The sequence below is a fragment of the Sminthopsis crassicaudata genome, chromosome 3, assembly GCF_048593235.1.
Source record: "Sminthopsis crassicaudata isolate SCR6 chromosome 3, ASM4859323v1, whole genome shotgun sequence".
Classification (NCBI taxonomy): domain Eukaryota; kingdom Metazoa; phylum Chordata; class Mammalia; order Dasyuromorphia; family Dasyuridae; genus Sminthopsis; species Sminthopsis crassicaudata.
This window is the reverse complement of record NC_133619.1, coordinates 623,410,680-623,431,067: the sequence shown is the minus strand read 5'-3', so window position 1 is coordinate 623,431,067 and position 20,388 is coordinate 623,410,680. Positions and strand designations below refer to the sequence as shown.

The following is a 20,388-nucleotide window of genomic DNA, read 5'->3' as shown; positions in this document are numbered from 1 at the left end:
ATTACCCAACATGGTAGCATGGCATGCCCTCATCAGAGAAGATGCTATGCTCTCTAAGTAAAGCAGATTTGAATTAGTTCAGAAGAAACATAACATATATGGAAAGTTGGAGAATCTATTCCAAATGCTCAGAGGGATGATTTATGTCTGACCTGTGGTAGACCATTCATTTCTAGTTCAAATGGGTCTGATCAGCCATAGTAGGCTATAATTTTATGAAAAACAGTAATGTCATGTTGGTCCTCTGAAAAAGAAGGATAATAACTAACCAACTACAGAAAATTATCTTTATCTATTCAGGTCTTTGCAAGATAACAAACTCAATCACCTACCACAATTCAACCTAAATTTCTTAGGCCAATGTGATGAACTGATCTCTGATAGCATTTTTTTTTCCCCTTTTTTCTTTTCTTTCTTTTTTTTTTTTAATTAAAGCTTTTTATTTTGAAAACATATGCACAGATAATTTTCCCACGTTGATCCTGTAGATGACTCTTATTACGAGATCACTGAAACTGGTCTCAACCATCTCATTGTTGGAAAGAGTCATATACAATGATCTCCTGGTTCTGTGCCTTTTACTTATCATTTCATATAAGTGTTTCCCAGCCTCTCTGAAGTCATCCTGCTGATCGTTTCTTATAGAAAAATAACATTTCATAATATTCATATACATAACTTATGCAGCCATTCCAGAACTGATGGGCATCCAATCAGTTTCTTGTCACTACAAAAAAGGCTGACATAAACATTTTCGCACATTCTCATTTCTCTCTTTCTCTCCTTGAAGAGCTCTGTGAGAAACAGGTCCAGTAGAAACACTGAATATATTCTGGGTATTTACTGGGTATGCACTCTGAAAGTATTTAAATGTATTGATTAATCAATTATCCTACTAACTTTGAAATGACTGAAATATAGTTTCCATAACTGCTGGTCAAAACTGCTAGACAATATCCACTTGAAAATAATCTTCTAAGATAAATGTATGCTTTGCCTTTAACCTTTCTAAACAATTTCAGAGTACTGTAAAGTTGGACTAGTCAAGTACTCTATCACAGGCTTTTTGGCTCCTGGGCTCAGTGAGACATTTTAAAAAGAACAGGATTTATCTCACTGGGCTGTTATTTATTTAGCACTAGAGATATGCAAGTCAATTCTAACTGATATAGTAATAAAAAAAAGACCCTTTATGAAATAAGCTTACCCTACGACCCTTTATGAAATAAGCTTGCCCTACTAAAGGCACAGTAAAGTCTAAGCAATAAGTAGGGCTTGTTCACAGGAATTTGTCAGTAATTTCTAGCAAATAATTTGGTTTTCATGCTTGTCTGATGTAAATAAAGAAGAAAATCTATTCCTCTAGCAGGTTAAGATACACAGTAATTTGTAGGGGTGACATCTCCCAAACAGTGAAATATTTCAAAGTTGATATAACTGCCACTTTGTCACTCAAAATGATATAACATGCAGCACTGTTTTCTGAAAGTACAGAATAATCTTATTAGCAAAAGGAAATAGTATTTAATATGTCTTATACTTGGACAATCTCACCTAGTCACTTGGCTTTTTAGAGAAAGTTTTCTTTCACACTGGAAAATAATCACACATTGGCATATATTGGCAGATACAGTCAATTAAAGATAAGAGACCAACTCTGAATTTTTTAACCACTTATAATCACCTCCCCATTTTATCATAGCAATAATGCTACTTGCTTCTCTGCAGAGAAAAGTTGAAATCCTAACAAACTGGGTTTTATATGCAGGAGTTATCTTTCTTCTTAAAGCCAAAAGGAGCTTCATAAGAAGGGAATAATCACATGTGGAGATAGCTAGCATTTCAAATGCAAAAACAGGTTGATAAAAATATACTAGCCATACCAAGCTACCAAGCATAGAGAATCCGTTAACAGAAGCTGCCCTCTTAGGATATGGTCTTGAGAGAATCAGAAAGTAGAGTATCAAATTGAGAGTTAACTGTTCCTTCCTTTTTAAACAAGGACTAGAACAAAAGCACGTAATTTAATTGTGTGTTATTAAAATGATAGATACATACAGATTTTGATATTTTACTTAATTCTTACTAGGATGATTTATTAAATCTACTGGTAAAATGCTTGAGGGAAGGGAGAAAAATGTTATAGTCTAAAAAAATACAAGACCAAACTAACACATCTCCTTAGCCTACCATGGAAATGATCAATGAGAGAGAGTCACCTTTAGCTTCCATCAATGCTAGAAATGATGATGTTCAGCATGCATTACCTTTGAAATTTTCTATGGATTGGCAGATATAGGACATCAACACACTACAGCATAGCAAGGACAAATCTGCTAGTACTGATGTTTAGAAACCTCCATTTCAGCAGTTTTGAGAGTTTTTTAAAATAAACAGCTAGGCAACATCCAAATGTTCTGTTCATAAGACATTTAAATATCATTCCCTGTGATCAACATTTTCTTTTAAAGAAAAACTGGGGCTGTATTCTGTTCATTTTTACATCTGCTGAAGAAAAGAGACAACACTAAATAGTGAACGTGCAGAGTATCATAGCACAGCACCCAGAGAAAGTCTTGATTGTTTCCATTTCAATTCATGAAAATTAATATAACCATTTCCTATATCCTGGGTATTGATTTTAAATTTCAAGTAAGGTGTTTAGAAGCAAAAAAGTACTCTCAAATTAAAAAAAATATTTATGTCATAAGGCCAGGAATAAATCAGTGAAAAATGCAAAGAAACAAAGGAGGCAGGATGTAACTTTAGCTTTAGAAATTTTGTGAAAGTGTGTAATTTTCATCTTTTAACTTATATACTATCTAAATGTTTCAAATAGTGAACTAATTTTTAGTTTTTATGCACACTAAAGAAATGAAAATCAATCCTATTTTTAGTCAGAATATACTTTAAAGGTTGATTGATTACTTCTATTAAAATGATGATTTTAAGAGGCTGGAGAATGAAGTATAATGTGAGATCTTATTTCTCCAGAACAAAGGGGAAAAAAAACCTGGTTACCAAAATGAAAAGAGGATCTTAAATAGGAAATACTGATATAAATAGGAAATCACTGAACTAGACTAAGCCTCTCTCCATCCCATAGCACAAAGGAAGGGATGGCTCATTAAAATTTAAGTCAAGTTAAGGATAACATTTAGTCTAACCAGTATGATCAAATGCAACTTGCAAGTTAAAGGACTGACCCAAATTTTATGAAAAATAATTAAGATACTAATAAATCAGGTTGCTTATATACATTTATGAACTATAGTCACATGTTAAGGGTATCTTCAGTGGAATTGTCAGTACTCAAAGAGTGAGCTGGCTTAATTCAACATTTATCCAACATTGACATATACAGTGTTACTCAGGCACAAAGTAAATGAACACATTTTCATTTACTCTGGACAATAAAAAGGTTAATTAGATGCATAATTTTTTTATCCAAATCAAACATCCCAAACATAAGCAAGTCATCAATACATGACATTTTTTTGGGTGAGGGCAGAAAAAAGATGGATTCCCAAAGCATGGGCAAAGGTTTGGTGATCAACTTAATTACCTAAAGAAAATGATAAAAACTCATTGTCTTGGGGCCCACTCAATCTCAAGAATAACATTACACAAATATGGTGATAACTTCTGAAATTCAAGGTTAACTATCTTCTTTTTTCCTCTTAAAATTTTTAAATTTTATAAAATGTTTAACAAAGCACAAAGATTTAAAAAAATTTTTAATTAAAATATTTTTAAAGCACAAAAATTTTAACATTTTAAACATATTTAACATTGCCCCTTCACTGCAATAGAATTATATAGAACAAAGATATCAAATACAGTTGGTTGTGGCCCATAGTACTCCTTACTGTGGTATGAGATCAGATTAAAATGTAATTGGGAAATATTTAACAAAATGAATAGAAATACAAGAAAAAAAATTTAACTCAATCAATATCCTGCAAGGTATATAATATACTGTCAAGTAACCCAATATATTAAATAAAATTAAACACGTGCAATTCTTCTATACATCATTTCCACAATTATCATGCTGCACAAGAAAAATAGAATAAAAAGGGAAAAAAACATGAGAAAACAAAATGAAGTAGACAACAATTAAAAAAAAAAAAAGTGAAAATATAGTGTCCATAGTCTCTGGGTGTAGTTGCCTCTCTTCATCACAAGATTATTAGAACTGGCCTGAAAAGAGCCTCACTGTTGAAAAGAGCCACATCTACCAGAGAATTGATCATTGTATATTCTAAATCAATATTCTCTGATGGAAAAGGAAATGGCAAATGACTCTGGTATCTCTGGCAAGAAAACCCCAAAATGAATCACAAAGAATAAGAACTCATTGAAAAAAAATCAAGTTTCTCCTGCACAGCAGAAGTCTAGAGAAAAGGATACCTCCTCTGTGGTTTCCTCAACATGGAAAGTGGTTCTACAAAGAATTGGGGGCAGGAAAGGGAGTACAAGAGGAAGAGGCAGAGATTTAAGTAGAACCAGCTTGATCCAGGGAAAAGAATGCTGGATCAAAGATCTCAAAACAAACTGAGCTTCTGCTAGGCTGGAATCCTGGGCTTCCTCTTCTCCTAAGTCAAGTCAAGACTTTACCCTCCTCTTTCTGCTCCAAATCTTGTGATGAGTGAGGAGAACTGGAGAAACGAGCACTGCCCAAACTAGGTATTCCCAGATACAAGGGAGATTTGGCATGGACAGAATAAAAATGGAGAAAGACAATGGAGAGAGAAGATTCACTAACATCTTAATTGGATGGTAATAATAATAGGCTTTAATTGAATGGTAATAATAATAGGCTTTATAAGGTAAATAGAATAAATGTTATTATCCCTATTGGTTACAGAATACAGAATAGGAACATCATAGCCACAGAGCTAGAGGATGTCAATGTTTATTGTATATAATTACCAAGATACTTTTCTTCTGTGCCGGTTTCAACATCTGGGATTTAAGATGCTTGGTCAAATGGGATGATTTCAGAAAGGCCTGGAGAGACTTACAAGAACTGATGCTGAGCGAAATGAGCAGGACCAGGAGATCATTATACACTTCAACAATGATACTGTATGATGATCAATTCTGATGGAGGAGGCCCTCTTCAACAATGAGATGTAACAAACCAGTTCCAATAGAAAAGTAACGAACTGAACCAGCTACATCCAGCGAAAGAACTCTGGGAGATGACTATGAACCACTACATAGAATTCCCAATCCCCCTATTTTTATTCGCCTGCATTCTTTATTTCTTTCAAAGGATAATTGTACACTATTTCAAAGTCGAATTCTTTTTGTACAGCAAAATAACTGTTTGGACATGTATACATATGTTAAAGTATAAATTAAATACAATATATGTAACATGTATTGGTCAACCTGCCATTTGGGGGAGGTAGTGGGGGCAAGGAGGGGAAAAATTGAAACAAAAGGCTTGGCAATTGTCAATGCTATAAAATTACCCATGCATATATCTTGTAAATAAAAAGCTATAAGGAAAAAAAATAAATAAAGAAAAAAAAAAAAGATGCTTGGTCAGTTAGATGTTATTATAAATACCAAGGTATGCTACTTGTTATTTTTGGATCCTTTCAGTGGAATGCACAGTATCATACATATAAAAGGTACTCAACATATCTGTTTTAAATGACTGAGTAAAGCCTTTTTTTCCCCCAAAATTCCAGATTCATAGTTAAGAAAAGGCTTTTAAAAAGACTTAATATGCTCAATTGAAAGGACATTTTATAAAAAAACATTGTAGGGGCAGCTAAGTGGTGTATTGGATAGAGCACCAGCCCTGAAGCCTGTAAGACCTGAGTTCTCAAACACTTAATACTCCCTAGCTGTGTGAGCCTGGGAAAGTCACTTAACCCCAACTGCCACAGCAATAAACAAATAAATAAAAGCCACTGTCAAAGTAAAATATCTCAATTTTCTGAAATATGAGGACAAACACCTGAAGAAGTACATTCAAAACAAACTCAGGAATGAATTTTATGGGTTTTTGTTCACTACAGCACTTAATTCTCTTATTTAAAGAGAGGAAGGAAGTTTGAAGTTAAAGGAGACAAAGCTGTAAAACAGACAACAAAAGACCCTTCAAATTTCAAATAAACATCAAAAGGTAAAGCCTGTTGTACTGACATACCACTCTATTTCTTACCCAGTACCCAATAGTTTTGATGATTATCCCCTTACAATACAGTTTTAGGTTTGGTATATTCACTGTCCTTTGTATTTTTTTTTTTTTCATTATTTCCATTGATATTCTTGCCCTTTTGTTTTTTCCAGATAAATTCTATTTTTTTTTTTCTAGGTGTATAAAACATTTTTGGCAGTTTAATCGATGTGGCACTGAGTGTCATTTTATATTATTTTAGCCTTCTTATGAGCAATTCAAGGTTTTCCAATTGTTCAGAACTGTTCTTGTACAGATTTTATATTTTCTATATTTATATTCAGATCTTGTTCAGGTTCTATATTGTCTACATTTATATCAAATGGGATTTCTCTTTCTCTCTTGCTGCTGTGCTTTGTTTGTAAATTCTCTAGAATTCTATAAATATACTTATCATCTGCAAAGAGTGAGTTTTACTTCCTCACTGCCTACTCTAATTCCTTCCATTTCTTTTTCTTCTGTTACTGCTAAAGCTAACATTTCTAATACAATATTGAATAACAGTGATGATAATGGACAACCTTGTTTCGTCCCTGATTTACTGGAAATGCTTCTAATATATCCTTATTATATGCATAAGCTTGCTGATATGGTTTTACAAAGATGCACTTATCATTTTAAGGAAACATACATTTATTCCTATGATCTCTAGTGTTATTTTTTTTTAAATCCCCTCCTCAAAAATTCATTCATTGCAGAACCAGAAGATCACTGTATACTTCAACAACGATACTGTATGAGGATGTATTCTGATGGAAGTGGAAATCTTCAACATAAAGAAGATCCAACTCACTTCCAGTTGATCAATGATGGACAGAGGTAGATACACCCAGAGAAGAAACACTGGGAGGGGAATGTAAATTGTTAGCACTAATATCTGTCTGCCCAGGTTGCATATACCTTCGGATTCTAATGTTTATTGTACAACAAGAAAATGATATTCACACACATGTATTGTACTTAGACTATATTGTAACACATGTAAAATGTATGGTATTGCCTGTCGTCGGGGGGAGGGAATAAGGGAGGGGGGGTAATTTGGAAAAATGAATACAAGGGATAATATTATAAAATATATATATATATATAATAAAAAAAATTAAAAAAAAAAAAAAAGAATTGTCAAGGTAGAGAAATAAAGACTTTGTATCTTAAAAAAAAAAAAAAAAAAAAATTCATTCATTTATTTATTTTTTTGCTGAGGCAATTGGGGTTAAGTGACTTGCCCAGGGTCACACAGCTAGGAAATGTCTGAGGCCACATTTGAACTCAGGTCCTCCAAACTTCAGGGCTGGTGTTCTATTCATTGTACCACCTAACTGACCCTTATTTATTTTTAATACACATTGCTTCACAAATCATGTTGGAAGATAAAAATCAGAACAAAGGGGATAAACCATGGAAGAGGAAAAAAAAAAAGACAGAAAAAAGAAGTGAACATAGCATGTATTGATTTACATTAAATCTCCATAGTTTTTTTCCCCTGGATGCAGATGGCATTTTCTGTCCAAAGTCTATTGGGATTGCTTTGGATCACTGAACTACTGAGAAGAACCAAGTCTTTGATACTTGATCATCACACATTCTTGCTGTTATTGTGTAAAATGTATTTTTGGGTCTGCTTATTTCACTCTGCATCCATTCATGTAAATCTTTCCAGGCCTTTCCTTCATATATCTCGGCCCCAACTGATGGAACAGGACTCCCACAAACATTTTTTTTTACATGTGGGTCCTTTTCTCTCCTTTATGATTTCCTTGAGATACAGACCCAATAATGGTACTTGCTGGGTAGTTTGATAGATCTTTTGGGCATAGTTCCAGATTGCTCTCCAGAATGGTTGGATCATTTCACAACTCACTAACAATTCACTAGTGACCCAGTTTCCCCACATCCCCTCCAACACTTATATTTATCTTTTCCTGTCATTTTAGCTAATCTGGGAGATGTGCTCTCTAGTGTTTTTAACAGGAATGGATATAGTATTTTGTCAAAAGCTATTTCTATGTATATTGAGATAATAATATAATTAGTTAGTTTTATTATTGATGTGGTCAATTATTCTAATAGTTTTCCTGATACTGAATGAGTCCTGCAACTTTAATATAAATCCCCCTTGGTCACAGTATACCAACCTGGTGATGAACTGTAATAATCTCTTGGTACAAAAGCTATTATTAACAAGTAATTCTTTTATGAGTTCTATCATTTTTCAATGAAGTAGGTGGATATGATAGAAGACAAGTTTCTATAAAAAGTGAAATACTGCATTCAGAGGCCAACAATTTTCAAATTCAGAGGGCTTGCAAGCTTTCCAAATGTTCTTCAAAATGTGAGAAATGTAGCATTAAAATACAATTAAGTCACAGAATAAAATATAAAATTTTGCCACTTTAGACAATAATCACTTAAAGATATTATGCTTCAAATTCTACACTCCAAGCATCTTCCCTCATCTTTGTTTATATCAAAGATAATTAACAATAAATAACCCTGGAAGGTACCATCACTCTATTATCATTATAAAGAAACCACCAAAAAAGTAACATGTCACTTTTATTTATCTGAGATAGTACTCTAAAGTTTACTGCATTTCCAAAATAAGAAATTGCACAGCATATCAATTGTTACCATCAATTATTTAAATCACTATGTATCAACTCCAGGTCCTGGATGGTTTAGTCCAGTCCATTTAAAGTGAACAAACAGGAAGTTTCTGAAAGTTTTAAAAAATTTTAAAACAGAAGCTTTAATTAAAAAAAAAAAAAAAAAAAAAAAAAGATTACATAAAATACAAATATATATATATATTTTAAAAATGCTCAAATATGGGCTTTATTGGTTAGGGATGCAAAAAAATCAACTTCATGCCTCAAACATGGGTGCCATATTGTAATATGCAGAAATAAACTGAATAACTAAAATTTATTAACTCAAGATGTGTAAAATCCTTAGAGTCTTGTCAAATTAAAAAACATGTTTTACCCACCCATAGGTCACTGCCAGTCAAACAGGGAAAATTACATAATATCATCTAGGTACTGAAAAAATAATGGAAAAAAATTTTGGAGATGAATGCCAACAATTATTTGAGGTTCTCTCATGTATAAGACATATCAGACTTGTTCTGTTTGGCTGCAGAGGGCAGGACAAGGAGCAAGAAGAGGGTGAAAAGCACAAAGAGGAACCTTTAGGCTAATATCAGAATAATAATCAGAATTATGACTACTGAGGTCAGACGTTTCGTCTCCTCACCCCCATCACCAAATGACAAACATGTCACACACTGTATACGCATGAATACTCTCATGAGGGAGGGTCTTGAGGGAGAATATGAATGATGTAGCTAGTATGTATCTGGTACTGAGGCAAATGAGTGGCAACTTGGGGGCAACACTGGGTCTGGAGTCAGAAAGGCTTGAGTTACACTCTACCCTGAGATAATTCATAGCTGCAATATTGTGAATAACTAGAGTTGCTTTAGGTTCCTCATCTGTAAAATGGGACAGAATTATGAGAATAAAAGGAAAATGAATTTTTAAAGCACTATCTAAATAAACACTAGCATTATTATTAGTGATGGTTCTTTTTCTATCTTGATTCTGACTAGATCAGTGGCTAAAATACTTTCCAAGTTTAAAATGCTGTAATTTTGAAAATACAATAGACCTGAAACATATAGCAAAGCATAAAGGTCAATTTACCATAAAACCTGATTTAAATTCTTAAACATACCCAAAGAAGACTGTATGTTTTTAGCAATGTTTTAACTTCAACTTAACCTCTCTTCTTTTTTAACAGGCTCAACAGCCTGAGAGATCCCACCAACGTCTTGACACAATATCTTGTAGATATGGTTTATTTACATTTCAGTGTAAGCTTCAATAAAGTCTGTTATGTTTTCCTTATGAACAAGATAAAGATCTGGGCTAGATCTGGGTAAGGAGAATACGTGGTAAATAACACTAGAAATGTTCCAAAAAGAATAATGATAGTGAATGTGGATTGGAAAGAGCTACTGAGAGGAGAAGAGATGGAGTCATGTGAAAAGGATAGAGAACCAGTTATGGAGCATCTTAAAAAAATTCTGAAAAATTCAGGGAAAACTTCTACTGACCAGAGCTAAAAAAAATGCGGTTTGGATGACAACTTCTTTCAAACTAAGTTGGAAAACATATCAGTGACAATGATTCAAAGAAAAATGAGCTAACAGGTCTCCATAGCAATTAAAAACTATGAATCACTGAAGCATATAATTTTAAATGTATCTTCGAAGACTCATGCTTACTAAATGTGATCATAAGACGATCTCTGTGAATCAGGTTCTGTTAGTCCTGTTCTCAAACAAATCTGAAAAAAAGCAAGCTGAAAGCTGAATATAATATATAGATCTCTTTCAATAACTGCATTAAGAAAAAATATTATTGTCTGACAATAGCAGAATCATAATTTTGTTATCCTAAAATTATGCACAAGATAGTTTGCTTTATAAAAATTAGTTTATTCTTATGTGCATAAACATAATAAACTTCAGAATTTCTTTCCATTTGTATTAAACAGTTGACACAAGAAGATTTACTGAAAGTCAAGAGACATTCTTCCCCAAAGGATTTAAAATCCCAAAGCTAGACAATCCTATGGTTAAATTGATTTCAAAGTAATTAAAAGACAAGAAAATAAGACACTAGTAAATCTACACTTGGTCCTGTGCTGCTCAGCACAGGTCACTGACCTGACCAAAAGTATAGATGGATGGCACAGGCCAGTGATAGGATCGGCTCTTACACATTTCCTCTCCTCTAAAATTTCACTATCATTTCCTATAACTCACACACCAACATCAGCCAAGAACTGAATCTGTTTAACCGAAAAAAAAAAAAAAAAAAAAAAAAAAGGAAGCAATGTATTCTGAAGGAGTTTCTTCTTTCCTATTCATCATCTCCAACCCTTTCCATCATTGGGATGTGATTCACCTTGTAAACTCCTCCTGGTGGTCTCTTCAATGTCACTTTTCTAAGTTTCCTTCTAGAGTCTGGCCCTTTAATCCTCTTTGCTATATTCTCTTTCATAACATAACCTTCTACTGTGACTCGACACCCCTCATGGTGGTTCTTCCTCTAGGTCAAGTCCACCAACCATGGGTTATCTCCCAAAGCTCTACTTTGGACTCTCTCTTTCTGCAATGTTATATATAACTTGGGGACTTCATTAGCTCTCATACGGTCAATAATCTCTTGATAAAGTATAACCTACCTAGATATAGATATATAGATATATTTATATAGATAGATATATAAATATAGACATGTAGAGCCCCAATCTCACCTCACCTAGGCATTTTAAACCTCACATGTCAAAAAGCTGAACTTAACTCCCAAACACTATCCTTTTCTAAAATTAGGGCACCAACATATACCCAAAGCCAGGCTTGTAATCTTGATACCAACTCATCCCAAATATCCAATTCATTGTCAGATCTTGTGATTTCTGCCTTTTCAACATCTCTTAACTTATTTCCATTGTCATGATCCAATTGCAGGTTCTTATTCACTTCTCATTTTGTTGGCTACAATAACCTTCCAATAGATCTCCTTGCCTCTACTTTCTCCCTATTCAATCCAACCTTCATAGAACATAATCTGATTTTGGGTCACAAGTCTTAGGCAATAGTCTCCAATAGCTCCTTATCTCATCTAGGTTCTGTTTAGGATGCAAAACACCGGATAATTTTTTACTACCTTTTCATCTTTTCATTCTTCTTACCCTTGGCTCCCCCCATGTTGTACATTCTAGATGCGCTGGCCCACTTGATGGTTTTCACGCAGGACCCTCCAATCTCATCTCACTACCTTTGCCTCACATCTGGAATGCTTCTTAGTTTTCCTGGTTTCCTACCTGTCTAAGATCAAATCTTCAAGAAGTCTTTCATATCTCAGACGTAGTGCTTTAACCCTGTTGTTATTTAGTCACTTTTCAGTTGGATCCAACTTTTCATGACCCCATTTGAGGTTTTCTTAGCAAAAGATACTGGAGTGGTTTGTCATGTCCTCCAACTTATTTTACAATGAGAAGTCAAGGCAAGCTAGAGTTAAATTATTTGCAGCAAAGTCACAAAGTTCTTAAATGTTTAAAGCCAAATTTTAAACTCATGAAGTTGAGTCTTCTTGATTCTAAATCCAGTGCTCTATTTACTGGATAACCTAGCTGACCCTCTAATGCCTACTAATGGCACATAGCTTGAGTTTGGGGATTCTGAGTTGAAGTGGGCTTTAGGGAATTAGATGTCTCTATTAAGCTGGATACTATTAAAATAAACCCATGAAAAGAGAGGGCCACTAGGCTAAATATCCCCAAGACAGTCAGAAAATAATAGAGTAAGAAAAAATGGAGAAGAATTTATCACGGCCCTTACAAACTAGGTGAGATATGGAGACATAGGCTTGAAAAAAAGAAGTTGGTAGAGAAAAAAGATGAAAAAGAAGTACTGTGATATAGGGGAAAGGAGAAATATGGTAGAAGGAGCTCTTTACCAGACCCAATCCTAATCTGCTAGAATTTTCACTAAGTTTACTTTCTACCTGTTCTGTATATATTTTGTATATAATCTAGTTATTTACAAGTGTGTTTCATTAGAATATCAACTTCCTGAAGGCAGTTACTATTTTTCTCCTCTCAGTGTTTAGTACAGTGCCTGGCACATAGTAAATGCTTAATAAAGGATTTCTGATAAATTTTCAACCTCTTCATATTAATTACTTCCTTCTGCTACCTATAAGACACATCAAGATATTTCTCCATCCTCTTGAAAGAAACAAAAACAAAATATTACTTCAATTGGCACTGCCAAATCCCTTCCTCAATATATTTATTTCCTCTTTCAAATCCAAATTCTCCCCAAAATTCATATATACAGGTTGATGTTACTTTCTCAGCTCCCACTGACTTCTCAATTCCTTATCATCTACCTTACATTTTATCTGACCACGGCTAAAAGTGTTCTCTGCATAGTTATAAAACTTAACTGCCACAGTCATTGGGTTTTTTCAAGTCTTAATCCTTTTTTGACCCCTTTCCTTGAAATTTTTGGTAGTCAACCATCTCTTCCTGTGAATAGCAAAATCAAAAAAAGGGAGAGTTGACAGTTACTTTAGCATCCATCTATAAATGAAAAGAATCTCAATTATGTTATGCCTGACAAATGGTCATCCAGGCTCAAGATGACTCTCAAAGAGAGTGAACATATGTACATCCCTGACTTCTAGGACACATGGCTTTCCTAGTTCTCTTCTAAGTTGTCTAGGCACTTTTTTTTCAGTCAGTTCAGACTTAACACCATCCATTTTCTGGGCTTTAAGCACAACTATCTCAAGATTCTATCCCATGCCCTTCATTCTTCTCTCCATGTAATGTCCTTTGCTCTAGTGTGTTCAATTATGACAGTATAGATTATTTCACTTAGCTTCATTTCACCACCAAGCTTTTTACTATTAACAAAGGGTCTCTTCATCCTCCAATTCTTATAGAATAATATAAGTTTCCTGAGGTTGGGAATTTGGGTTTTGACCACTTATCCCCAATATTTACTTTTTATAAGAAAGACACTTAATAAATGTTTGTTAAATTTCCTTTCAGAATGACTTTCTTAGCAATAACTCAACCTTTTCACAAAGTATAAGAGAAAAATCAGCACACTCTTTGCTTCTTGGCTACTTTCAAACCTTTCTTCTATTGCTCTCTTAGTAATTTATCCTACTTGAAAGTTTACAGCATCTAATCATCTATCATATTCCATGACATCAAAATATAACTAACTCAAAAGTGTATTCTCAATCCCAAACTCCATCATCTTTAAATATATTAATGGACCTTTAAAAATATTTGTCTTCTAGTTCAGTCTTCACAACTCACAAAACTAACATTTGTGAGATCTTTGGTTTTTCTATTTCATCTTTATTCCTTCTCAATTGCTCTTATTAGGGCTTCACTTTTCTATTTTTACTGTTGATGTAATGTTCAGCATAGCCCCCATGGTTTAAACAATGAATTCCTATTCCTTTTCCCTATTCCTAGTACCAAACTGATCAGTGCTGCTGAAGGAGGTCAAGAAAATAAGCTAATTGCCCACTTCTGACTCTCTTTGAGCATATTCCTGTTTTTATTGCCTCACATTTAAATAGTTCTTTCAGATTTACAAAAATGCTCTACATATATTCAGTCATGTAACATTCATACTACCACAGTAAGGATGGTAGTACAAATGTTAATTTACAGATGAGGAAAATGAGATTCAGAAGTCAAGTGATGTGTGTTATACTAAAAGAGCTTTGAATTGGAAGGATTGGAATACAAACTTAAGTGTTCCAAGTCTAGAGGTTTTTCTATTGTATGATAGTGTCTCATTTTTCTTTTAAGGGAAGGCAAGATGAAAGAGAGAAGAGAGATGGGGAATTGAGGCCTGAATCCTTGTCTCAACCTTGCTGATAATCTATCATATATACATAGCTTTATTGCCAAGATTTTTCATCACTTATAAAATTAAGAATTGATGACCTGAGCTAGCCCTAACTTTAAGTGAATCTTGTGACAATCTTTCAGAAAAGCATGGTACCTTAAGAAGAAAAAATATCATCAGATAAGCATGCTTCAAAATGGTCAAAAAAATTTGTTGGGAGGACTTTCAAGAAAGCAGAGAAAAAGATTTAAGTGAATTATCTGAAATAGGAAGAATTGAGCATAATGACTTCTGATCAATCCCTTTTGATTTTTAGGGTGTCCCACCAAAATCACAAAGATTAAGCATACTGTAGTTTAACTTTAATAACCTGATAATATAGCATGTTTCTCTCTTCGTAGAGGAACAAATGAGAGCTACAGAATGAAGCATTTATCTCAATACATAATCAATGTTTAGGTTTCCTTAAATAGCTGATTACAAAATAAAGGTGTATAAGATAATGAGATGGAAAATCAATGCTTAAAAAAAAAAAAAGACAACAAAAGAAAAAAGTGTCATAAAAACCAAGCAAAGAAGAGAGTGTATGTTAAGAGAAGGTCAGAAATGCAAACAGATTAACAGGACACTTTGTGACACCATGGTATTAATTTAATATATATACTTAATATATATACTAGTTTCATATATAATCTTTTTCTGAGCTCCATATATGAAAATGTCAATGCTTACTAATTTCATTTAAAAAAAAAAAAAAAAGATAAAACATTTGAAGAGCAATCAAAATTTTTTCATTCAAAAAATGAAAAACTTATTAAAACTCTACATAAAAGAGGAAGGTTACAAAATATGGAGGTGAGAATGGAAAGTGGAGAGGTAAACTAGGGGGAAAGACTTACGTCAAACAGAATGGTCTGCTTTCTTTAAAATAAACACATAATTTTAAAAAATGTTTAAATCTGATTAGATATATACTTGCTAATGGACCACTTTAGTTTATCCTACATTCTCCAAGAGGACTCAGACATCAGGAAGGTGATGCCATGACATGCAAGTAAACTGGACTGAAATTGAGAGAGAGCTGGGCAAGGTCACCAGCCTCACTTTCCCCTCCAGAGTCATTGGGATCCAGTGGCCAGATACAGAATGGGACAACTGGAGATGGCCCTGAATACAGTGGGAGACCTTGGCCTTCTTAATCTGAGGTCTTTAAGAGGACTCAATTTGACCGAGGCAATACCCATTAGGCGATTAAGGCAAAATAAGAAAGAAGTGAGGCTTTTTTTTATTTAGTTAAAAAAAAAAATCAATCTGGGAGGGGGAAACCCTCAGAGTTTCTGGACAGAACAGAAACAAGCTGGGTAACTTGGAAGAGTTGGAAAAAAGATTCTCTTATTTCATCATCCAATTAAAGGTTAAATGTGTCCCAAAAAGACTGAGCTGTAGGCAACACTAGGATTGCAATGACTGGCCAAGCACAAGGGAAACACATACAATATGTATATACATACACATGTTATTTATACATACATACATACATACATGCATATTCTGCTTTTCAGGAGGAAAATCTGACTCCATGTAAATCACATTAAAATTACATTAATTCAACCCAGAATAAGTGATTTTTGCACCAATCCTTGAAATTAATAGGAATACTAAGCCCTAGGCTATTAATAATTTAAAATACCAACACCATAAAATTGCATAGAATTATGCAATTTCCAAGCCTATAAATAAGGATAATCTCATTTGATATTTAGAAAACCTATGAAAAACATTGGGAAAGTGTATTCATAGAAGTATAGACTGATTAGGTCACATTGGAATCTAATGGGAGGATTATAACCCAAATATCACATCGTTAATCTTCCAGCAATTTTAGGATAAATTACCTACACTAAAGATTCTAGGGCAGTTTAGAATGAGAAAACTTTTACTTCGCTCTACAATCAACACATAGTCTCGCCCTCTTCTATTCCAAGAAATAAAATTTCCCTTTTCTGTTGGGGGTTGATTTTAAGAGACTTACTGTGTTGAGCGCATTGAGTGTGGTGTCATCCCGAGAGGCAGCAACACAGCCATCCTCAGTGGAACCTCCATCACACATTCCCGCAAAAGCCGCCATGCTCCTTCATAGGAAAAAAATGGAGGGAAAAGGCAGATCTTTTAACCCTTTGATTACCAGACTACATTTTCATTGTATCAGCCAACCTGCAATTGGATACCATGATAAACTAATTAGATTTCTCAAGAACTCTTTTCTGACTCTTTTGTGGATATTAATTTTAGGAGAACACTCATTCTGATATTACCCAGACAATCTTTCACAACACAAAGTTAACTTCATTTAGGGGTATCTATGCTCTCTTTCAAGGGTGCATTAATACTAAAGAATCATAATTTAGCTGGGATTCCATTGGTTGGTTAAAAGATATTTGTATAATTGTCATTCTATGATGTCAAATATTCTCTGATATTCTCATGAATAAATGACCTCTTATTCCTTGACTATTACAGGCTCCTCTTCTACGAATTGACATAATGCCTAGCTAGCATTCCTCTTCCCAATCTAAGCAGTCTTCTTACACTTTATTCTCCCATCAGGTAGTCTTCAATCCAAAGAAACTGGCCTCCAAGTTGTTCCTCCAAAAAGATACTCTGAAGGTTTACTCTTCCCTTTACTAGAATGCTCTTCCTTCTCATTTCAACCTAATTGTGTCAAATCCCAGCTAAAATACTTTTTTTTAGAAGCCTTCCTCTACTCCCCTTAAGCCTAGTGTCTTCTCTCTATTACTTACTTTATATCTTATATATAGGCTTGCTTTGTATATATTCATGAGTATGTTCCCAATTTGTAAGCTCTTTGAGGGCAGGCACTGTACTTTGCCTCACTCTATATCCCGAGGATTTAAAATAGTGTCTGGTACATAGTAGTTGTTCAGTGACTGACCAATTAGCCATGTATACCTTATTCTTTTTTGGATAGGTTGGATGGTTAGAAAATTTTTTCTTCAAACAAGTTGCAGTTGATTTTTCAGCAGCTATGATCCACAGCTTCTAGTTTAGGGCTGAAGGTGAGGAAGCCTGACCCTGTGCCATAAGATAGCTCATAAAGCTTAAGATTTTCAAATCTCCCAAGTTCTTCAGATGCACACAGGGAAGAATCTTCAGTACATTTTTGCTTCTTTGAATGTTCAAGCTCCTCAAACTGCAGTGCCCCCGGATAACAGCATGACACTCTACCTCTGATCCCACCAGAGGAGAGCAAAGCAAGACTATCCTATTTCAAGGGCTAAATGTTATGGCTCTCAAGGCAACCTACAATTTTTTTTCCCTTAATTTTTTGAGAGTTTCCATAATGTAGTTTACTCAAACTGAGCTTATACACCACTATAATTCCATAATTCTTTTAGATAATTTTTTTTGTCTAGCTATATATTATTCCATCTCATACTTCTGTCAATTGTTCAAATACAAATCTAAAACTTTAGACTTATCACTGTTAAAATTTCTCTGTATCCTGCCCAATTATTCTATCCTTTCAGATTTTTTCTGATAACTGTATCATCAACTTCATTCAGTGTGGCAGGCAACTTTCCGCTTAGCTTTTTGTCACCCTCAACTTTGATAATTATACTCTCTTTGCTTCCTAAATAAAATCTTAATAGGATCAAGGACACATTTCTGACTCATTCCACTAGAAGCTCATTAACATCAGTCAAATCTTCTCACTAGGGCAAAGACAACAAAAATTACCTTTACAAAGTATCTTGGATCATCTGCAAAAAATTTTGCTCACAACAAGATAGAAGTTATTCCTTACTTTCCCAGCTCGAACCATGCCTACCCAACAGTTTCACATCTTTTCACCCTTATTGTCCTTTCTCCATCAAGACACAGGGTTCTTGAGGGTAAAGACTAACCTGTATTGCAAATGCATTGTACTAATAAATAAGAAAACACTTAGTAAATTCTCTCTCTTTTCTCTTTGATTCTATGTCCAACTCCTACTATACTCATATTTACTGATGAAAAAATAAGATCAATAAGGTGACTAAGTAATCTAACCCTCTATTCAAGTTCCTTTAGTGCAAAGACTGTGTCAATCATGTTTTATCACTATATCCCCGTGGCCTGGAACACTACCTTGCATATATTAAAGGCTTATAAAGTACAAATTTAAATGCTTATGGGTAGTTTAATACTATGAAAATAAGTTCATTTATTTACATTTTTTATTTAAAGATACTGAAATTTCATCTATCTCTGAGCAAAATAAGTTAAAAAAAAAAAAAGAAAATAGATCTGGAGCACCAAAGAGAAATGCATTTGGAAAATGTTAACAAAATAAATAAAAAAGGAATATATGTACTTCTGAATTACATAGATAATGCTCATTTGTGGTTTTCTAAGTCAATATGTGGCCTGTAGAGATCCATTTTTATTTGAGTTTATCTCCTTGCTCTAGCACAGTCATCTGGTAGACTTATTTTCATTTTGTAATGTATGTTCATTTTTGTAGCCCATCACGTAGTTATACGTTTGCCATGTAAATCTGTCTGGTTTTGTATATAGTTAGTTCTTAAAATAGCAATGCAATATATCTAACAGACATTGGTAAGCTGCAATTCCCAACCATATTTCTTCAGGGCAACTGAAATCATCTTTTTATTTTTTTCAGAATGATCATTCCATAAACTAACAAAATACTTAAAAGAATTATGGAATTTTAAGAAAGTTTTTATACAATCATTTTCTTTTGTTTATCCACATATTGATAACTAATTAATACACGCATTATTATGTCCACCTGTAATAAATATTTTGCACAATATATTTTATTATCATATATAATTTAATATAAAATAATAAATCGGAAAGGGATCATGATGTTGCACATAAAGAGCTAGTCAGAATTTAAAAGGTTTGCATTTAAATCCTTTCTTTTAGATACACAGGTTACATATTCTTGGCCAACACACAATATCTGCAGAGCAGATATAGGTTGTTTATACCATTAAAATTACAGGTCCAACTAAAGAAATTACTAAATGAAGGAGCAGCTAGGTGGCGCAGTGGATAGAGCACAAGCCCTGAATTCAGGAGGACCAAGTTCAAATGTGTTCTCAGACACTTAACACTTCCTGGCTGTGTGACCCTGGGAAAGTCACTTAACCCCAGCCTCAGATTAAAAAAAAAAAAAAAAAAAAATTACTAAATGAAAATGAAACAATAGAATTTTTATGATTTAAAATGGCCTCAGGTCAAGTAAAAACCCTCTTTTTTTTTTTTTTTTTTTTTTTTTTGGGGGGGGGAGAATAAAGAAACTTAGGCTCAGAAAGGAAAATGAATTGCCCAAAGCCATCTAATTAGAAAGGGCATCTGCAACATACATCCTGGGCTACATAACAGGAACATAATGCTTCAGTCACACCCACCATTTAACATTATAAGACAGTGTAATAAAACTGTACTAATTCCTGACTCTGAAAAGAATGTTAACAGATAACTTTAAAAAATTTTTTTTTTCTTTTTTAAGGGTGGGAAGAGAAATAACTATAAGTGGAAATAAGTTGAAAATCTTGTTGTACATATTAGAAATTTCCCACAGAAATTCAAAAGGTCACAGACCATAGAACAAGAAAGGAAGTATGATCATCTATTCCAACTCTCTCATTCATAGATAATGAAAATGAAACTTAAAAGGAAATGAAGGAAAAGGAAGACATCCTTT

General features: G+C 33.8%; 1 protein-coding gene across 7 annotated transcripts in view; it reads right to left on the bottom strand.

Moving 5' to 3' along the window:
- Positions 1–20,388, bottom strand: part of RERE (arginine-glutamic acid dipeptide repeats) — a 528,280-nt gene that overhangs the window by 150,295 nt on the left and 357,597 nt on the right. For all 7 annotated transcript variants that reach the window (XM_074307767.1, XM_074307772.1, XM_074307773.1 and 4 more), the window contains one exon: positions 16,684–16,783. In XM_074307767.1, the coding sequence (XP_074163868.1) occupies positions 16,684–16,783 (100 nt within the window). The remainder of the gene's footprint in view (positions 1–16,683; positions 16,784–20,388) is intronic.